Here is a 22,872-nt window from a genome sequence, read left to right on the forward strand (position 1 = left end):
AAGATAAAGATATTTGATTGCACATTGGTTGACTGAAGTAAACACAGTTTTACATTACTCACTAAGGTAAGTGAATATTCTCTTTCCTAAGTAAGCAATCTCTACTCTTACTAAATCAATCCCAAAATATTGATGTCATAATAATCAGTATTGCAACTAGCATCTTCACAGGTAGGTCAGCAATGGCAGCCTACAATGTAAATCATTCCTTTCATTGTGAAGTAGCTTTAGTTGTATGTCCATGAATAAGAAAGAAAACAACATATCTATACTTGCCAAGGCCATGTTGGACATGGTCCTGAATTTGCATAGAAAGCTTTCAATATTTTTTGTGGTGAGAAGTACCAATTGGTAAAATTTGAACTATACATTTTTTTCAGGTAAGTATATTTACTCATTTCAAGAGTTAAACATAATTACACTTCAAGCTTCTTTATTTATTAAGAATGACGTTTTTCTTATTTTCGAAGTTTAAAACATTTCTCAATAAAAAAAGAGAATTTGCCTCTAATGAACAGAATGACATTTTCATTCACGGGAAATTCATACTCTGTTTGGTAACATGATTAATTTAGTCCTAATATTTTTTACATTTATTTTTCAGCTATGTCACACATTTGTCATAATATGGCACTGCAAGCATGCTAAGTGAAATCTAAAAATGCTACTTAATAATCACTTAGTTGGCTTCCTGTGCTGTACAAATGATTAAACGAGGCATTGAGATATACCACTGTTTTACCTTTTCATACACTCACTTAACTATGAAAATCTACCTGAAAAGTCAATATAATAGCTCCACTGCCACTCCCCACACATGAAAAAATTCACAGTAAAATTATTTGTAATTGTAATTAGTTTGAAATGCTGATGGGTTTCAACTATAAGGAAAGACATAAAAAAGGAAATAAACACATGTATCAAGTCCAGAATGAAAATATATAGTATACAGCAATTCATTTTGTTATATACACATACGATAACCCATATCCAATGTTATTAATCTAAAAATAAGAATATACTAGTTTTAATATAATACATGTTTTAAGTGTTTCATATTGATATCATCTTAATTTCCAAAATAGTTATGAACAACTACACTAACAATATAACCAGGGCAATTGAAAAAAACGTGCCAAAGAAGAATATTAACCCTGGACAAAAAGAGTTGCTTTGCCAAAGGAGTACATTTTTATTCTAGTTTATGAACATGTTTTTACTTAAAAACCAAGTCAACTACAAGCGTTTTAAATCAGTAAACTCCTCTGCATGATTGGAAATTTAAAGCAAAAAACATCTTCCTCAGGCCAAAAGAATATGAAATACTTTTTTAAAGTAAATCAACCACAAAGTGTGGACGAAGAAAAAAAAAATCACACTGTAATCAAAGTGTACTTTATAAAAGCCGAATTAATTTTAAAACCATTTTGTAGCCTTTTTATGTCAAGCATGGCCCCACACCTTTGTCTTCATTGTTGCATTATGCATACAAACTAACATGGGTAAAACGGGAGGATTAGGAGGGATTAAGGAAGGTTGGGATGTGTGGGGAAACAGCTGCAATGCTTGTATAATACACCCATTGCTGCATGCACGGACTGGATTACCACTGCACACTTAAGTTGTGTGGGGCAACTAAGTTCCACAGGCAGTCTAAATGATCTGGCTGCTATTCTACTTAAATTACAACTACAAAGGAAGCAAAAAAAGGATAAAATCCTATCAGAAACATGAAGGACATGCACAAGATATGAGAGCAGGTGACTCAGTTTGTTGAGTTTAACCACATACCTCTTTTCCCTGCCAGGATCATCCAAGATAGAAAGAACAGTAGAAAAACAGGGAGGAAATTTAAATATGCAAATCAAGCATTAGTTGGGTCTTTTTGGACTTCTAGTACTGTGAATTGGCTGATGTCAGTGAATCGTGATTGAAAACACACTGATTGGCTTTCTGACATTATAAATACTATCCAATTGATCAAAAATGTCATAACAATTTAACAAAAAAATAAATTATATTAAATACATAATGCGTAAAAAAAGCATTTAAAAATATTGAACTTAAAAATTATGATACATAACTGATTAAAAATATTGTCAGGTGGTGGTGGTGATGTATATAGGTTTCAAGAAAATAAAAAAAGTGAACAAAAATGTATTCTGGGTTGCATTTTTCAGTAAAAGTGCTGATCATTATCATCACTGTGAGTATTTATACCAAAGTAGAACATGTATTAACATCAAAATTTATATTTCAACTGGCTACCATTATACTATGCCTTCTATTACTTTTTATCATTTCAATTAATACAAAATATCACAAGACTTAGGACTTTGAATAGTTCCTACACTACTGCCTAGAAGACTTTTGTCTTCAACCTCCAAGGTGGAAAACAAATAAATAAACATTTGAATTTTTAGTATGCATTCTAGTACTAGTATAATTTTTCACATACAAAAATTATGTTGATGATATTTTACCTATTCCCACCACTAGTACAAATTGGCAGCAAGTCTTACGATTCTAGAGGCTGCTCTAGAATACACATGTGCAACAAATTCTAGAACCTTGCAATTCTCACCTCTGCATGGTGCTCTTCATTTTGCTGGAGAACTTCAATGACCAGTTCTGCAAGTCGTATTGTGTCTTCAAGCTTTTTGGCAGGAGTTACTAACCGACCTACATTTTCTGAAGTAGAAGAAAATTATTTAGAACGTATCTGGATGGGTTCAATCTGGGTAGAGATTTCAACGAATAGTTAAAATCCAGGATATTCCAAAACTGTATAAATCCATGCATGTTTTGTTAAAAAAAGCTCAATAATTAATATTTAACAAATAAAAAATAAAAATCACAATTTTTTTTGTTAAGCTACAGAAACAGTGCTCCAGCTTTATACTGAAATGTAAAATATACTCTTATCAATAATTGTCAACGTGGATGATTGGAATAAACTGTAAATCCAGCTAAATCTGGAGAGTTTTTGAATGTCCATTTTATGTACAATTATAACTTCAGTCAAACTTCTGTGATTTTACTGGGCTGTGTATGTTGTTTTTGAATCTACAACTGAGCTAAATTAACATGGCAGAACTACAAGATAATGATGAACATAGTGTTAATTTTATTATCAGAGAACTATTAAAGACTATTTTTTCTGTACGGTTGAGTGGGTGCTGTAGTTTTTTTTAAATAGTTTTTTTCATCAGTGGCACCCATTGTGCTTACAAGAGCTTTACACAGATGTATGTTTGGACCATATGCTGCCTAAGACAAAGCTATACCGAAAAATGATGTCTGTTACTATATTTGAACATTCATCTTGCAAGGTCTAAGGAAAAGTTAATGAAAGGGAAAAAATATTTTTTTTTCTATAATAACAGTAATATTGCATTGGTCTGGCTCTTGGTCAAGTGACAATTGTCCAGGCAGACAAGGAAGATTTTAGGAGGTTGACTTTAGTTGCCTGATCAGCCAGAGGTCCTGATATTCATGCAAGCCTATACATAGGGTGAGCATCATCAGTATAGTTCCCCTTACAGTCCAAAGACCAGGAGAAGAGGGTTTTGGGAGTGACGGGGGGTAAGTATTACTGAACACTCTGAAAAGTGTTGTCACTCTCTGCAGGGATGGAGGAGATGTGCATTACTTTACGGCAGATAACACTGTTCATATACATACATTATCTAATTGATTGGACCTGATGTTTAGTGTATGTATACCTTTTTTGATTGCCCAGTCTCTTTTTCCTTATTTATATTATTTTAACAATTCTTTGTATATCACAGAGCCCAGAAGGTATAACTGAATATAAAATAGCTGATTGGCACTGGAAATGTTGGATTAACAGCTGGATCACTGACACATAAGAAATAAACAGTATATTGATAAAAAATAAACTGTTCAGACATTATTTGAAACTCATAAACATCATGCAGAATGTTATGTAACAACAATGTTATTTTGTGCTGACATTCATATTTGAAAATGTTGCTGGTGCCGGACAGATCTAGACAGGAATGGACAAATTGAGAAGAAGTGCTTGAAGGCCGATGTTAAAAAACTAAGCTATGTTAACTCCTAGGGTGCTGGGAGTAGCCAGCAATGCATTGATATGTGCCGCAATGCATTGTGGGTCCTTCCAGCACTGAAGGAATAGGGGAAGAGGGGAAAGAGGCTAGGCTAAACAAATCAAATGAAATAAAGCCGATACAGTACTTGGTATTGGTCTAGGCATGCCTTTCAGCCTTAGATTTAACATGTTAGCCTGGGTTTGAATGGATGGAGGCACAGGTGATGGCTTTGGTTTAGGCCGATGAACTGGGCATGCATGACAGGGAAAAGAGTCAAAAGTAAGGCAGCGTGAGTATATACACAAAAATGACAGGACTCAGCATTTCAAAGAAAAGACAACGAAGATGACAAAAATAATGAAAACATTAGACTATCTATGTGGTCTCTAGTTATGTGTTTAACAAAATTATGAATTACTATACTGAGACAAACTATAGCTATTAATGTCCAAACAAAACAAGAACATAGAAGGACATTCACAAACACTAGTACAAAAGTATCACAAAGAGCAGCCAATCAGAATCTAGAGTTTGGGATGTTCAATAAAAATGGAGAAGGGGAAAGGTATAAGGTGTTGCAAACAGTGAGATATCAGATTGTAATGTGCAATTTCTAACACACAATGATAAAATGATGGATAGAATTGGATTGGTTGTTAGCCATAACACCTTCACTTTTCACTTCCTCCACTTTTATAGAATTGCTCAAATACCTAAGATTTCCAGTCTTTGCTTTTACATTGGAAATGCCTTTGGAAGAGTTTCCACTATATGACCTTATCCTTGGGGATGCAGGATAATGTTAATTACAAATGCAGACTAATATGCCACAACGGGAAGTGTGAACTCTTTACTTAGAGCCTGTCCATAGTAATGGGCAACCATTGTCAAAATTTAAAGTTAGTGAGCTGCTAATACTAGCCATGAAACTATGCCAAGTTCACTCAATTTATCCTAGGACAAAAAATTATTTTTTTCTTTAAATAGAGTAGGGAAGCATTAGACCTTCAAGGAAGGTTGCACTGCTATCTAAGTTTTCATTGGGGAGATCGTCCTTCTCTAGTTGTAACAGAAAGTGAGGGAAAATCCAACATTTTTTAGTCCCCAGAACAAGAGTCGAGGGGAGAGCTTTTAATGGTGACACCTGTTCTGGGGACAAATGTTTAACACTTTGGGATGTTTAATGTAACTTCTTGTTGTGTCTCTGGGGCAGAAAGTGAAGGGAAATTGTCCTAACGTTACAGACAGCAGAAAAATAACCTGGCAGGAATATTATCACTTCCCTATCAAAAACTAGATAAAATGTTTTGGTCATACATACACTTTAATCTGCATTTTATAACATCTTGCATAAATACCCTAAAGTGTTTCTAAGGTCAACACTCTATTTTTAATTTTTTTTCCAAAGAGTAGAGAATGGTTAAAGTTCCTGTCAGGTTTTTATTGCTGTCTGTGTCCCTGACTTACTCTCGATTTCTCTTGGTGACCACTGTGACCAAATCAGAGAAAATCAAATATTTTAGACTAGGAATAAAGAGAGAAACTTCTATTTGAGATGTTTTTTTTCCTGTGACAGCTGTCTAAAAGAGGATTTACTTTATTTCAAAGAGAGTGTTGTCTTTGAGACAGGAAGTGAAGGTAGTTCTTCCAAATGGAGCACAAAGAGAAAACAACCTCGTGAGGGTTTTAAACCTCCCCTACACTATCCAAAACTATAAAATATAGCATTGGCTTTACATATAAATGTACTTTAAGCAAGCCTCATGTGCCAAATAGGGACTGCAGCATCATAGTACAAGATTCTGTACTGTGAAACCTCCTTGGCATGCACCAATTTATGTGTGAGGCTTGAGTAGGTTAAGAGAGAAGACAGCACATTAACAGGGGGAAAAAATGAAAAAACAAAGAACCCAAGAATATTGAATTTGTTCCAGTTTGAAGTTTTGTAATTCTCCACTGCTATCTCACAATCCCACAGGGGCCTTCAGCAAGCAATAGAGGGGAATTTTGCTGGCGTGAGGGATAACAGGAGAGAGGGATGTGACACAACTCTTAGTTAAAAGATTCCTGAAAGTGCATGCCTGAGTTTGAAGTATCTCCAGATGGACAAGTAATATTGTATTTTCAATTAGAGGTACTATCAGGATCCTGTAGAAAGACTACAAAAAGGTGAATAGCAGGCATCTAAAGAAAATTGCAATTATGTTTGCATACCTTTTAGAATGCCATGGAGCCTTGGAAATGCATAAACGCAAACTTCAGTTCCTGGCATTGTGCTTTGTGCCACTCTCTCCCACGCCTCACTATTGGTTCATTATTATGGAAATAAAACTACCTGACCAATGGTGAAAAGTGGGATCAAGCATTTCAATAGCTCTTTGCCAATTGAAGAATATATTGGTTGCTTTACACACCTGCTTGCAGGTAATGTGTTCAAAGGTAAACACATCTGTAAAAATATGCTATGCGTACATACCTTAATTGTTCCTTATCTAGTATTGTTAAAAAAGGAGGCAGATTCTGATAGGCTGCTTCAGGTTATTGCAATGTGTATGTATTTCTACCTGTTAACCTGTTCTTATGAATGTCCATCTACATGACCTCTAAAGGTACGACACTCAAACTAGACAAAAAAAGATATAGCTATCAATTGAGCTGAAACTATATCTTTGTAAAAACTAGATTGTGAATTCTGACAATCATGCCATTCACAATAAACCATTACAGCATCGCAGACAAACAAGAATTCAGATGGACTCGTTTACTAAGACATCTGGGACAAAGTCATCAGTAGCAATAGATCTGAAGGACAGAGCAGCGGGTTCACTTAGCATGAGGACTTGGCTGCAGGGGTATTCCTGCTAGCCAGCTTCTGGTGCTAAACTAGAAACCCCATTAATGTGACTGTGCTTTCAGAATTCTCACACAACTCCCACGCCAGGCTTGGCACACGTCACTGAGTTGGGTATGCGATGTTTCTGTTCATTATCTTGCTGACAAAGCCAGTAACCCATTCCTTGCAATTAGCAGCTCAAGTTAACTTTTGCTGAACTGAAGAACTCTACACTAGATAAAAATCACCAGCAGAATTTTATAATACTTTAATAATACTGTATAATGTAAGGTTATGTCCATCTGAGGTCTTTTATGTGGACTGTGTGCTGCAGCAGTGCCTCAACTGATACAGAAAATATAGAGTGCAGTTTAGCAGGTGGTACCCTAAGGGCTTCTAGTAACATTTGAAGAGTATACTTTTTTTTAGGTTTGGGTTTAGTAGGGAAGGATTAAAACCCTTGCCAGTGTTTTGCGGTCAGTGTCCCATTGGGGAGATTTCCCTTTACATCTTTTCCAGAGATGCAGCAGGAAGTGAGAGAAAATCTCTACAAAGTGAAGGACACTTTGTTCTTAGACAGTTGTCACCCCAAAAGGTTTCTCCATTAGAAGATTTAACCTTATTTCTTACTTTGGTGACAACTGTCAAATTTTGGATTTCCCAGCACAGTGGTCACAGCTAAAAGTTTTACCGAGTAATAAATGCAACATGATAAATGCATTGAAAACTTCACAAGGGTTCTGATCCTCCCCTGCACTATCCCGAACACAAAAAAAAAGTTTGGGCCATACAAACACTTAAATGCACTTGCTTTGTTAGTCCATCATTAATTAGAAAACTTTGTATATGCCTATAGAAAATAATGTCCAATGGTCTTCACTGGTCTACACTTTTGCACTGCGGCTGTTGAGCATTTTAAAATTTTTGGCAGATTCATTTAAAATTTAAGCAGCTGCCTGTTCTCTAAATAATGCTAGAGCTCTATATATTACACCTATGAACCATCTTTATTTTCAAGAAACAATCTTGATAATATGACCCAATGCTTGATTTTGGTTTCAGCCCCTATGTCATCATGACCATAAATCTTTGTGGCCAAGGTGATTTTAAAAATCATTTACATCAGAGCAATTTTACCCAAACTAAATATAGTTTTAATCACCTAGTATAACAAATGTTTTTTTCTTTTGTAGAACAGACAGGTATTTTTTGACAGACTAGAATAAATATATATTTTAAGAAGCTAATTAACTGGAAATGTGGAAAAAGGAAGAAACAAAAACACAATTTGCTGTCTTTTTGTTCCCTAAAACAAATCATATATTCTTTCAAGACTGTTAGTTTTTTTGAATGCAGAATTATACTGGCAATCTACAATTGTTCCATAGAACAATAATTTCATAATAATTTAAGTGAAAAATGTATTTTTCAGAATTCAATTGCTTTAGCTAGGAAGTTTGATCAGGATGAAATAATCTTTATAAAAAAGATTCTGGTCCTGGCAGAAAATCTTGCTGAATTCAGTCAAATGAAAGTGTTATATGCCAAAAAGCTTTTGACCAAAACATTGCTTAAAGCAAATCTACGATCCCCCAATCATTTATTGTTACGTTCATGGCCAGCATTAAAAAACAGTTGCAGTTTATTGTTGATAATAAAATGCAATGCATCCTGTAAATAAGTCAGTGGAATCCCCGACTTCCTATAAATCCTCCCCCGTCCTGGCTAGCGGTGCACGGCCAGCACAAAGCTCCGGCTCTATAACATATATAGAGCAGAGACCCCATCCCACCTCCACCATTATATAGATGGCTTCTACTCTGAAATGTTAGAGTACCAAAGCTGATGCAAACTTCCACTGGCCTCATGCATCCTTTCCAGGGATTATTTGTGGGCCACATTGGCCTACTACAGCCCGGCATTTTAGCATTAAAATATAAACAAAGTCAAAACTTTTTTTTACTTTTGGACAAGCGGGGACATAATAAAAGGACCATTCTTTTGCTAAATGGGTTTTCTAATTATCTATCTATCTATCTATCTATCTATCTATCTATCTATCTATCTATCTATCTATCTTTCTATCTATCTCTCTCTATCTATCTCTTTTTATATATCTATCTATTTGTTATAAATTAGATATATTTTGTGTTAATGACATGTATAAATCACTGAAGACAATAAAATTATTGATTTGGGTAACGTGTGTTGTCGCATCTACCAAATTTTATAAACACGTCGAGTAAATATTTTTTTTTCCACACAGCTTCATCTTATTTTTCAAGACTTTCCATATTGCTGCACAAATTATACGCTAAAACTACAGCAGTTGTTAACGTGACCCATGAAATTGTCTTATATCCCTTTGTCTAATTTAAACATGTATAACATCTGTCACTATTCAAAATGTGTGCTTTCTAATTGTTTCCTGCTTCTTTAATTATTTTCAATGTGAAATGCTAGTGGTTCTCATATTGTGGCTTGAATCAAACAGCATCGAAGCATGCCAGCTTCACCAAATATGTTCTCTGCTCTCCCAAATGTTAGAACGCAGCGATCAGTGTGACCCATCTGTCATACAGTTTGTAATATCAGCAAAGCAAAAAGATTTAGAGATGAAAATAGTATTCTTCGTAGAATGCGAACACAAAACAAGCACCCTGATCTATCAGTCTGAGGGGTGTATGTTATCTTGGTGACTAGCACAAATATAATTAATGGGGATGTCTGTTTGTACCTACAGGCACAGTATAGGCACACATTCCTATGACTGTAAGCTCTTGTGTGCATGTTAACCTTTTTCATTATTGACTACAATACATTAATCCTTATATTTTTTTCTGGTCTCTTGTAATTTCTGGAGACTACATAAAAAAACAGCACAAGGACAATGATTGCTATCAATAATATCAACAAAATTAAACTGACTCTGTTACATTGAAAAATATAAAAACGCACCACCTGCAATAAAAAGACACTTCACAGTCGCCCATTCCGCTGATCTTAGCTCTCTTGCAGAGGTACGTCCTCCTTACATCTAACATACTTCCAGGAGTTTATCCCTGCAGCATGTTGTGGTTCCTTCCGCTGGCCCCTACATCACTACAGGACACAGTGACATGTGGTCAGCAGAAGGAATCACAGCATGCAGCAGGGGACGAAGGCATATGACATAGCTGAAAGTGTCAAATGAGAAGTAGCAAGTACCAGAGTAACAGGCAGCGGGATAGTAGTATGAAGTATGAACCCCTTACTTTTGCAGGTCCTGTTTTCTGAATTTTTTCTAAAAGAGCGATGGAATCATTTAAAAGTGTAATTCCAGGCAAAACATTTAGATTAGCGTGGGAAAGGATTAAAAGCCTTGCCAAGGCTCCTTTACAGAAAATTCCCCTCGCTTACTGTCACAATGACAATGGTTTCCAAAGACAGGAAGTAGGAAAAATCTGCAACGGTCGTCAGGGGTTCCAGTCTTCCCATTCATGAACTACCAGCTAACACCTTGAGCAGCTGCTGGCTCTCAATTCTAGCTGTCACTGACAGATCTGGTTCCCTCTGATAAAAAGGGACCAATCAGAGAGGTTTTTGGCCATGTGATCACTCTTTCAGCTATGATCACATGCAGGTTGAAAACATATGGACAAAAAAAGCCTTCAGCCTACATATGACACTAAAAAATGCCATGGCAGACAGAAGGTGGCAATGTTCACCTGTTAAATACTGTAACTGTAAGATACAATTACAGTATAAAAATAAATGAATTACAATAAACGATATTTTTTTTTACATTTTTGTGCATTAATTTAAAAAAATCAGGGTTTTATCAAAACAGTGTACCAAATAAAAGCCTTAAAATATATGTATAAAATGGATGTGTGTTTAGAAAGTCTTAGTGGCATTGTCAATTTAATTAACACATGCCAATGCTGCTAAATCTGGCTTGGGCATCTAGACATCAATAACCTCTGGTCTCAAAAGGGTTAAAGGAGGCTTACAGTGCCAGTTGGCATTCATAATAGAAAAAAAAGCCTGCAAGTAACATTAGAGAAAGCCAACATTTCCTTTCACTCATTTTTAAGTATGGCAGTATTAACAGTTTGAAAACGGGATCACTTAAATATTTTTTTTCTAGCAATTTATTTTAGTATTTTACTTGTGCTTTGTACAATATAAAATAATGTTTTTTCTCCAGCTGTATAATATAATTTGATAGAAAAAATATTACATCCACCACCAGTACTTTTATGCTCCCAAAACATAAACACCAATAAATGTTACTAAACTGTTCTATGTAACCCAGCTTTCATTCAATCTATTTTAATGGTCCTTTTTAATTGCATGTTTGTTGTTTTTTTCAGTAGAAAATGAAACTGATAAACTCCTTAACAGATAAACTGGCACTTGCCAGGCTAAAAAAAATGTGCTTATTTATCATTGTTAAAACAATTTGCATTTTCAGTTAAGTGGCCTAATTTAAAAGCAGAAAGAAAATAATGCTTTAAAATAAACAAGTACATTATGGTTGGTTGCTGTGATGAAAATCAAATTTTGTTTGTTGTGCAAGCTTATAGTGTTTTCCAACATCTCAGAAACACTTTATATTAATCAGCTCACACCTATGCCCGATCTCCTCTACTTGCAATGCTAGAATCACCTAGTTTGCTGCAAACATGCTTGACATGACATATCAACTTAGCAGATACATTTTCGTATGGAGTGAAGCGCTGACAACGTCTGAAATGTTAGTTTTCTAGAGACGGAAAGCATCTGGAAAGATGTTTTTTTTTTCTTTGGTGGGTAGACATTTAAGTTCTCTATATGCAGCCATTCCAAACAGAAGGCAATATGCACATCTTGTCTGAAGTGGTGCAGTCTAGACGAGGTGTGAGATAAAGCTACTACAATTTTCCCTCGGGGATGTAGAATCTATACACTCGCATCACCTGGCAGTGTCCACAGTGGAGGCAACAGCTGGGTCTATGGGAGAGTGGAGCTTTGTACAAGAATAGGGCTAAACATAGGGAGTCAGTGTGGCATTTTAGTAACGCCTGGGGCAGAGCCATGGCTCGGTAATTCTGTATGATATGTGACTAGCGTAATACCTTTGCCAGAATGTTTCACAAACATAGCAAAGGCAACTGGAAGCCTTCTCCCAAAAGAGTTACCCACAGGGTCACTGCTTGGTCTCAGCCCAGCCCTGGGGTTTGTTTTATGATTGCGTAAACATTAACTTGTTTAATCCTCAAACGTGGTGGCAGTGTGGAAGTTCTATTAAAAAAAACTTCATTCAAGAGGCAGTAACACCCAATGAATGCTAGGACAGCCTCTGTTCTAACGCCCTGTCAAACGTGATCTCCGAGGACACTTACTAATGTCAGTAGCAAAAATGAAATATTACAGCGCAAACAATAATAGTCCTTCACATCTACTTTCATTAAACAAAAGTGGACTCATTGCTTAAATCAGTGGTTTCCAACTACCAGCCCAGGGACACAAAAGAAGAGTTCAGATGGATGACCAATTTACTACAATCACCCAATGATGCCCATAATATGTATAAAAATCTATATGACAAATTTAGTAATTTCTTAAAGTGACACTAAACTCAGGAGTTAAACATTAAAAATGCATTTTAGTACCTTAACTATTACCAAAAAATCCCTATGTGTGTTGTACAGGAGCCAAGCTCATTCCCATGATGGACTACAATCTCACATTTAGTTTACCAATGTGTATTGAAATTATAGTCTATCATGAAAGTGAGCTTGGGGCGATGGCTACATTACAACACACACAGGGACTATGGGGAACAAAAGTAGCCCCCCTCCAGAAGGAAGGACAGTGTCAGCACCAATTCAGATATGATTTGAGGATCTACAGCCGAGTGATACACAAATAAGCTGCATTTTTAATAATAGTTCAGGTGCTTGAATTCATTTTTAAGATTTATTTGCCACATCTTTCTCTGGTATCTCAAAGTATACTTCATTGTATTTTGTCTACATGCTGCATTACTAAAAATAAAGATCCATCTTGTGAGGGTGGGCTTTAGTACTGCAAACTATTTTTGGCTAAACAAAGTGAACTACTGGTTTAAACAATAAATCAATTTATAAAATCACCATAAAAAAGTGACATCAGATTTTTGTGTATATAGGAAATTAAGTTTCTATTGCACTACACAGGTTGAAAGTTAGATTTTATTTGCATTTCTGTGAGTAATCATTTGAAACAACTGCAAGTCAATCATGATTTTGTAATAATAATGCAACTAACAGAATACCTCCTGGCCCCAGGAAATAAAGTAGCTCAGTACAGAGCAACTGAGCACTAAGAAAATGACCTTGAAATATGTTGGGCATTCTTAAATAATTTGCATTTGTTTCAAGAGACAACTCAACTGAAACAAGGAAAAATCTACAAAAGCCCTTAAAAGCGAGCATATTAGCTTCTAATATCACTATAATAAGTATTCTACAAGCCATGCAGTAAGCCATATTTAAATAAATAAAAAATCCTGGGGAAAATCACAAAATAAAATAAATGCAAAATGCCAAAAAAAAAAGGTGACATTTTCCAGTTTACTCTAGGATGGGCATTTACGGATTAAAACAGGGAAAAAAAAAGGCTTTGAGAAAAATGCAAATCTCCAACTGTGAATTCTTGGTGTGTATTTTCACAGTTAAAGGATGATTTGTGCTGCACAGAGCAGGACTGTTAAAAAGTTGGAGCCATATAGGATCACATTTTATTATCTTACATACATAGAGGACGCAAAACACACGTGTTTTTTTTTTCTTTCTGACTGTGCTGTTAGTACACATGTACAGAAAACACAAACAGTTTAAAAGGCTTTAACACAAATATGAGAAGGGAGGTGGAGAGTATTTTTTTTGTTACTTTATAGTTACATTATTTTTTATTTTCATTTTCCACTTACTAAAATGGCTCTGCTCTTGATACAAAGGATTTGCAGTGGGTTTTTATTAAATTTTTTTGAGACAGCACAAATTAACCCCTTAAGTGTCAGTGTGATTCCTTTACAGCCTGCAGGATCACATGACTTAAGGAGCTATAAAAAGAAAACAAAGAAAAAAAAAGAAAACAGAAAAAATTACAATCCTATTATTTTTTAAGGCATATACAGTTGTTCACCTGCATCCTTTTGATTCTCTATATGTAAGAGAAAGCGAGGAGGAAAGAAGAGAAAGAACATAATATGCACGATTAATGAGCAAGTGGACCAATTGGTTATCCCCATTCACTTCTGGTATATGACATTTGACCAAATTTTTTTTTTTTTTTAACTGTACCAAACACCCAAAATCATTAACATAGAAATTTCATCATCAAACAGGAAGTGGAGGCTACACCAGATTAGGGGGGAAAAAATTAAAGAAATCAGTGAACTTTATACAAAGCTTTTAAACATGAATGATAGTTTTTCAGTAAGAGATTGATCACAAGTGTTGTGTCCGCTGCAAGACTTGATAACATAAAATAAAAGTAGGGTTAAGACAACTGGTGGAAATTGTACGTTCCTCAACCGTTACGGTGTCATTTGGTACACAAGGTCGTTACAAGCGCAACCTCTAGCTCTATTACATGTCCCCTGATGAGGAGGTACCCTTAAAAAACTGATTGCAAGCAATTAACAAATTGGCGATACACAGAAGCAAAAGTAAAAATGCATTCAGGTCACAGACATAAACTTACAGACAGGTGCCAGTTTAAACAGACAAATGGCTTTGTTGTTTTAACCTCTTTTAGGCTGATAAAAAGTGACTGGACTTTCACACTGGGTTTCACAGACAGAAGCAACAGACAGGGAGAATGGTCATAGACTTAAAGCAAGGAAAGTGATTTGGTTTGGATCTGAAGGTTTTCGAGATAATGGCAACAGAGTGGAGACAGCATGGAGAGGAGGTGGTGATAAGTACTCACGAATGGTTAAATCCATCACTTGGGAGGCCAAGCAGAAGACAGGGTGTTCATACATTTCTCTCTTTTTCCCTATAAAAGAGGATTTGGGCATGCAAGAGGCTTAGGTCAGAGAGGCAAAGAGGTCAAAGGTTAGAGGAAAATGTTACATCAGGTTAAAAGGAGAAAAGATTTAAAGTATTTTGGGATACACAAAAGGGTGTCTTTAAATTTGAATTTTTCTGGATTAACCATTCAGCATGCCCATATGTCACAGATTGTGACTATGATGTTGTACAGTTTATTTGTGCTTTTTAGGGATTTTCGTACTCTTAGCAAGACTCAAATGATCCAAACATAAAAGGAAAGAAAACTGACAGAATTTGTCTTAAGATACTAAGCATTCAAGCTTTAAGTATCCAAGGCACTTAAAGGTTTTCCTCACAAGCATATACTCTTAAAATGTAACACTACCACCAGCATTTGATACCTTTATTGATGAGGTCAATTTTTTTTAAATAACTCAGTTGGAGTTGAGAATTTGAACTTGAATCGTTTTGGGTGGTAGTCTTTGAAGTAACAAGTAAAATAACCCAGCTATGCCTGTGAAAGAAAACCAGACTCATGCAACTTGTGGATGTTGGGTTGTTAAGAGTTAACAATCCCAGCATGCTCTGGTATTGGCATAGCAACCACTTTCAGAAAAGCAGGGGGAAAATGGCTGTGCCAATAACAAGTAAGGAGGGAAAGAAGCGAAGAGCAGGTAGTGTGGGATGAGGAACTTCTCTAAACAGAGAGCTGGAAAAGAAAAGGATTGTTGCTTCAAAGTATTCCCAGACCTAAAAGTCACAGTGCAGAAAAAAAAAGGGGCAAAGTATTCACACAACTGAGAAGAACTGCGGCACAAAAGGAGAGCTATAGTGTTCTACGTTGGAAATGAATGCATTTTTACTTACAGATTTTTTTAAAGATTTGTTTTGCATTGACTTATCTGAAAGAAGAGAGCAGATCTTACCAACGAGTTAGCACTTACTAAATTAAGAACAGCTCTGACAAGGCAAAATTTCTGGCGGAGGAAAGTTTCACCTAACACAAAACTCCTCCCACGTCAAATCAGCCATGGTTTTTTTTTGTACTTTCTCTACCAAGTGAATTGATGTCTTTGTTTTGCCAACCAAAGAGCCTTTAATTCATCATCCAAATCCACAACAACAACAAAACCTGCATAGTTTTATTTGTATCAGTCATCTCCAGGACAAGATGTATTCAAGAGAAAAATCCTTTTAGTGCCCAATTCTTAAGTGTTTCTCACTGGGTAAAGTTTAATAACTTCTCTTTCAGCCATTCCTTCAGCATTGTCAGGTAGGCAAAGTTAAGACCCACTTGACCTACAAAGGACGTGGACAAAAAAACCCTTTCAACATGTAAAGGATTGTGAAAACCAACAACACATTTCACCAAACGATTTATAGGCTATAAATATTTGTTAAAATGTACATTTACAGAGCTATGCCATTGAGCACTGTATTGCTATACCAACAAATAAACCCAATTAGAAATAAACAAAACAATACATTGTAACATATACTTAAAGTACAAACCGATATTTTCAACAGTAAAACACTAAACTCTTCAAGATTCCAAAAAAGCAAAGTACTAAAATGCACATTGGCAATCACTATTTCAAGATAAAACATAGACAAATGTTAAAACCAAAGTACATTGTTTCAATTGCTAACACTTTTTAACAATGCATTAGACAGATCTTGCACAAAATCAACCAGTGATATTTCTGTGCATTTAAATAAACATTTGGATCAATCAATGGACCAAGTGAAACCAGTGAAGATCCGGCAAAGTTATAAAATGAGTTTCTTACCTTCAATTTTGGCATATTCGGATAGTCTTGTGTAGTTGACTAAAGCAGCTTGCTCCAGGCATTTCCGGATAACATTTTTCACATCCTCTTGAGGAACTGGAGTAACTATATCTTTCATTAAAACCTTTATAACGGGAGATCAGTAGAATAGGAGGTGAAACGTACAGGACTTTTCAAAGGCAAAAGGACAAACTTCTAATATTTTTAGGCGCATAAAGAATTCTCTTTTTCTTTTAGATTGGAAGTCACTATAGTTAGGAACAACAGAAGCTGCTTTAGCACAACCAAGTATTATCCTTCTTTATTTTTCTCTTTGAATAAACAATTACCATGTGCTCCAAACACTTTCATGGTCTTCAGAGTAGCTGATCAAAGGGCATGACCACAACAAGTTTATTTGACGCAAGAGTATTACACTTCTGTAAGGACAAATGACTACTTACCCTCTCCAACAAGGATAAAGTTGCTTTTAATGCTCCCTCTGGTCGGCCAAATGGAAAACAATACCTATGAATATAACAATATACAATTTTCCTCTGTGTAAATCATATTCCCAGGGAGGGAGTGAGCTATTTAATTTAGATTTTAATGTTTTACTTTTTTAGAGATGCTTTACCTAAAATGTGTGATTTGATTTTCCAGCAGCAAGCGAAGCCTTTCTTTGATCTCTTCAAATCGCTCCTTTTCTTCAACTGTAACCGTTCCTATACCATCAGGCCTGGAGGACAAGAGAAGGAAATGAGTGACTTGGTTGGTTCACCTACCGACACAAGAAGCAGCATACAGTGCACAGTCGAAGCTGATGAGACTGTGCAGTAAACTTGTCTGTCTGAGTCACATTACAAGACAGAGCATCACAACGGAAAAGACAATATATTTTGACAAATAAAAGGGAGAAACTATGTTTATTACTGTACTACAAAAAAGATTGCGTAATACGTCACTATGCCATACTTAAATGCTGAGCAGCAAAATGTTACTTCACATATTGTGATTATTTTCATTTTTATTATACAGTATATTTTTATTATTTCTGCAATCATATTGCATACATGACTTGGCAGAATCTGACAATTTTGCTGTACAGTTTTTTTAGCTTGCTGAAAACTGAAATAAGAGAACTGATCTTACCAACAAGTGCAAAGACAAAGGATGTACTTTACCTAAAGTGTAAGTAAAGCCAAAACATTTTTTTTTAGTTTTGGATAGAATGTGCAAGGGTCATTTCTGGCTGGTTTCCATTAAAGTGGACCTTTGCCCATATCTTTAAAATTGTCACCAGCAAAGAAAGTGATGGGAAAGACAACATGTTTTACTGTCAATGGAACAGGAGGTGAGAGGGTATCTTTCAAAGATGAACCTGTCCTAGTGACATTTAAGAGGGGATATCCCCATGCTTTGGAGAAATACCTCTTACTTCCAGCTGTGTCTCTGGGACAGGAAGTGAAGAGAAATCTGACAGGGGGTCTTAAGGTGTTAACACATATATCTATATAATCAAACAACCGATCATTTATTGCTACTAACATAATCAAATTGGATACATTTGCAAACCATATATTCTCGATTCTATTGATATAATTATACAATTGATCATACTAAGCGACTAAAATGATCAAATTAAATAAAACTGCAAACCACAGATCCTCCATTCAACTGATTTAGTGAGCTCTCTTAAGCTGATAATACACCTGTATATTTTTTTCCTTCAACCCGCAGGCTGGACGAAAAAAAATAGAACAGATTCATTCATCAATGCTTACAAGCACTGATGGACAAATCCCCTGCTGTTTGCATTGTATTCTGACAGCGGCCGATGGCAGATCTAGCAGCTGATTTGCTGCCAGCTCTGTTCGGCCGAGAATTTTTCATCCTGCTCCTTTGATTAGCTGATTGAGGGATGCTATGTGTATGGCTAACTTTAACCTACTTTCAGTGAAAACTAAAAAAAAAAAAAAAAAAAAGTTTTGTATCTGCATTACCTGCATAGCACATGTGTACTACCCAAAGAGTTTTTAACCAAACGGTGCCAGACCCTATCAGCAGCATTACAGCAATCATTTTCAAAGCACCACTGGAGCCCTCTGAAGATCTTATCCAAATATTGACTTTCTAAAAGTTAATATTTGCATAGGCTGAGAAAAGCCCCCATCATATGACACTGCATTTGCCTTACAGTAATTGGGGAGTTCCAGGTAAGCTTTGATGATGATGGCTGTAAAGACAATTTTGCACCCGCTGGTTGGCAATCTAAAGACATATATTTTGCTTTAACAAAAATGTTTACTACAGGTTTATATTACAAGAAAAGGTAAGTGAATCTGCGTTCACGTAAATATCCAATAATGCACTTTAGAATTAAAAAACAGAACTTTTTTAAAAATAGAATTGGAAGTTTGAAGTCAAAACAGGTCCACTTCACTTAATCACCTGCGACAACTTTGTTTCCGGTACCCCAAACCACATGAAATGGATTCTGATATTCTCTCCATAAGAGTAAAGAATGTCCAGATAGCTTGTATAGATTAGATACATATGGACAGATAGATAGATAGATAGATAGATAGATAGATAGATAGATAGATAAATAGATAGATAGATATGAGTGGATAGAGATAGATAGTTAGATATGAATGGATAGGGATAGATAGATAGATAGATAGATAGATAGATAGATAGATAGATAGACTGATAGATAGCTATGAGTGCATAGAGATAGATAGATAAATTGATATGAGTAGATAGTGATAGATAGATAGAGAGAGAGAGAGAGAGAGAGAGAGAGAGAATAGATAGATAGATATGGATAGATACAGATAGATAGATAGATTTCTAGCCCACTAAAAAAGGTGTATAGTGTATATCAAATTAGATATAACAATACCACTCACAAATATAATGTCCATGTCAGTTTATGTATTTTTTACTTATATGCGAAATATTTCTGCACACAAAGTCAGAACTCTCTAAGAATTTAAAACACAGAGAGTGCAGCCATAGTGTATACAATGTGTATGGAATATTCACTACAACTAAGAATAACTAGGACGAAGAAGCTGTGAGCTGTTAAACGAAAGGTATATAAGGTGACAGAGAACCAATATACACTTCCTCCTGCCTTTATCCTCAGGCGGCTACATAATATAGATAGCCCTTGAATATTTACACCATACTATAATCCATATGAATGGCACAAGAGACAAGTCTAATCCATTCACTAAAGAAATCAGGAGCCCAGACAGCCATCGTTATTACTCGCTATTGTTGTCGCGCAAAGAGCGCGGATCCAATGATTACTTATGTCGGTCTATGTTAGCACAGTCTGTTTCTGGTAATATAAGTCTAGTGAAAACTGCACAAATGTTGGAAGTCGAGGCCTCCTCCAGTGAAGGGACTAAGCTTTGCAAATCCTCAGCACTAGTCTAGTTTAGTTACACAAAAGACTTGGCAAAGGATTACAAACCTTTAATGAACCTCCTGTCAGGGGTTAATTGGTTAGCTTTACTTCCCTTTCTTAAACAAATCAAAAGACTTCAAATTCCAAAAATTGCAATCTGTACTGTAATGTTTTAACTGCCTCTTAACAAGAGAAGCCTTTAACAAGAGAATATGGTTTCTTTCAACTCTCCACAGACCTTGCTACTGATAATGTGCCACATATGTGGCACCTGGGAATGTCAACAAATATTCACATTTCAAAAAGAAAATACAATGCTTGAACCATAAGTCTGATGTATAATATACAGGAATAATATTGACAAAAAAAATCTCACAAATGGAACACATCACATACACCAAATTAATCAATAAGCAATTTTCTTTTATAGTCCTAATAGAGAATTCAAAAATGGAAGGGTCCATTTTCACTGTTGTCAGGCATTTATACTGGCTCAGCAGATCTGCCACATACAGGTGAAACTCGAATAATTAGAATATTGTGTAAAGTTCATTTATTTCACTAATGCAACTTAAAAGGTGAAACTAATATATGAGATAGACTCATTACATGCAAAGCAAGATAATTCAAGCCATGATTTGTCATAATTGTGATGATTATGGCTTACAGCTCATGAAAACCCCAAGAACCCCAAATCCACAACCTCAAAAAAGTAGATTATTACATGCAATCAATAAAACAAGGATTGTACATAGAACAATATCGGACCTCTGAAAAGTACAAGCATGCATATGTACTCAGTACTTGGTTTGGGCCCCTTTTGCCGCACTTACTGCAATTACTTTTGCACGATATTCTAATTATTCGAGTTTCACCTGTAAGCAATCATGATAAAGAAATATTATAAGTAAGGATAAGTAAATATATTATTAAAAAAAGGATTTCCTGGCAGATTTTTGATTAAAGTATATTTAAAACCAACTTTTTATTACTGTGGTTGAGGTGTCAGGTTTTATTTATTTCTGTGTCCCCTTTAGGAAGGTTTACTCCTTCTATTTAGTCTGGTGACCACAGTTACTTAAACTGAAAGTGAAAGAACATTGCATATTTTGAGTTGTCACCTAAACAGGGATAAATCAGAAATATTCAAATCTAGACACTTGTTCCAGGTAGCATCCGTCTAAGAGTGGATTCCCTCACTTCGCAGATATTTTCTTCTAGCTCCTCTTGTATCAACAAGACAGGATGTGCAGGGAAGTCACCCCCAGGATACAAACTGGGGAAAAAACCTGACCTAATTTTAACCTTTCCCTACGCTATACAAAAAGTAAAAAACCCAAACATGTTTTACCCTAAATATACATTACCCACCTCCTGCTGGTGTAACATACATATACATCAGCAGAACGGGTGGGCTTTAGAGAAGTCTGTCTGTACTATATGCACCCAGCTGGCCCATTGTTCTGTGCTGAGAGTGCACAGTGACTAAGCTGTCACCAACAGCTCCCTGTCATCATTTATATTTGGGAGCTGGTGGGATGGGCTTTGATCATGTGATTGCTGTGACAGCCAATTATAGCAACACTGCTTCTGTCATTCAGAACCCCTTAAAGGATTGGTGGGAGCTAGCGCAAAGGGTTTGAATCTCAATCCCAAAAAACAACTAATACATAGCTAAAATACTGATGTTAAGCAATACAACTTGGTCAACAACCTTATAAACCACACGAAACACAGCTCACATTCCCAAAACGGCCCTCAGTGACGACTCCAGCTCAGGTGCAAGCAGGAAGTGAACACAATTCAAAAAGTGCCCCCCTCCCCATGTCGTCATTGGAGATAAAATATTTATTTAAGGAGCAGAAGCACACCTTTCATTCCTCCCCATATGTCCTCAACCTATAGTGTGTTTTACCAATATGGCTTACTCAATGAGATATGTGTGAGTATGCCATAATGGTGAAACGTGTTAGGGTTTGCAGAAATAAGGGGAGGAATGGAAGGTGTACTTTTGCTCCTTAAATAAAGATTTTATCTCCAATGCAGACCTGTGGTATGTGGCACTTTTAAACTTGGTCACCAGTCTGCCATAGACTGTTTAGACAATGAAGGAGATGCAGCACACTAATAAAGTCAGCACTCTGCACTCTTCTAAAAGCATGTTAAAATGCAGTGTGCAAGCAGCACAGGGCTGACTGGCTCATAGTGCTGACCTTCTGTCTCTCCCAGTGTGAATGTTGCTGTGCAGGAGATTACTGGAGGTTCAGGACCGGGAGAGAGTAAGTGTTATAGCAAATTTTATGTAAAAATACATTTATTGATTTTGATGAACACTAACTGGATTGAGGGCTGGTTCCCACCATCTGCAGTCGGGTTGCACTGCCCATAAATTCCAGCCCTGCCCTCCAGCCTGATCGAGCACTCTGAGGAAGGGGGCGTGGCCCAAGAAACGCATTAGCCTACTGAGGCTGTGAGCAGCGAGAGAGACCGGTGTTCTATCACGTTGATTCATTTATCTCTAGCAGCCTGTATATCGTGTGCAGTTCTATGAAGCTGTCGCTTTTTGCATTAGACACGCAAAATGCTGTTTGTGAGTATGTTTATATCTTTTTTTATTTTTAAAGAATGAAAGGATAAAACTTAGGAGAAGGCACTCTTTAAATTTTTGCATACCCTGAAAAGTTTGCCTTTTCATATCTGCCAGGAGTTCAGCTGTAAGTTGTTGCTGTTTAGGGTATCTTTGTAATGTTTGCTAGCATTTACAAGCTAC

At 36.1% G+C, this 22,872-nt stretch overlaps 1 protein-coding gene across 1 annotated transcript in view; it reads right to left on the reverse strand.

The window, feature by feature from the left end:
- CADPS (calcium dependent secretion activator) overlaps positions 1-22,872 on the reverse strand; it is a 372,013-nt gene that overhangs the window by 103,800 nt on the left and 245,341 nt on the right. The window contains exons 15-19 of the mRNA XM_018554448.1: positions 17,322-17,423; positions 17,149-17,212; positions 16,706-16,829; positions 14,062-14,079; positions 2,571-2,691 (exon numbers count right to left, since the gene is read on the reverse strand). Of these exons, the coding sequence (XP_018409950.1) occupies positions 2,571-2,691; positions 14,062-14,079; positions 16,706-16,829; positions 17,149-17,212; positions 17,322-17,423 (429 nt within the window). The remainder of the gene's footprint in view (positions 1-2,570; positions 2,692-14,061; positions 14,080-16,705; positions 16,830-17,148; positions 17,213-17,321; positions 17,424-22,872) is intronic.

Source organism: Nanorana parkeri, unplaced genomic scaffold (genome assembly GCF_000935625.1).
Source record: "Nanorana parkeri isolate BGI_ZX_2015 unplaced genomic scaffold, ASM93562v1 scaffold9, whole genome shotgun sequence".
In the NCBI taxonomy this organism is placed as follows: Eukaryota; Metazoa; Chordata; class Amphibia; order Anura; family Dicroglossidae; genus Nanorana; species Nanorana parkeri.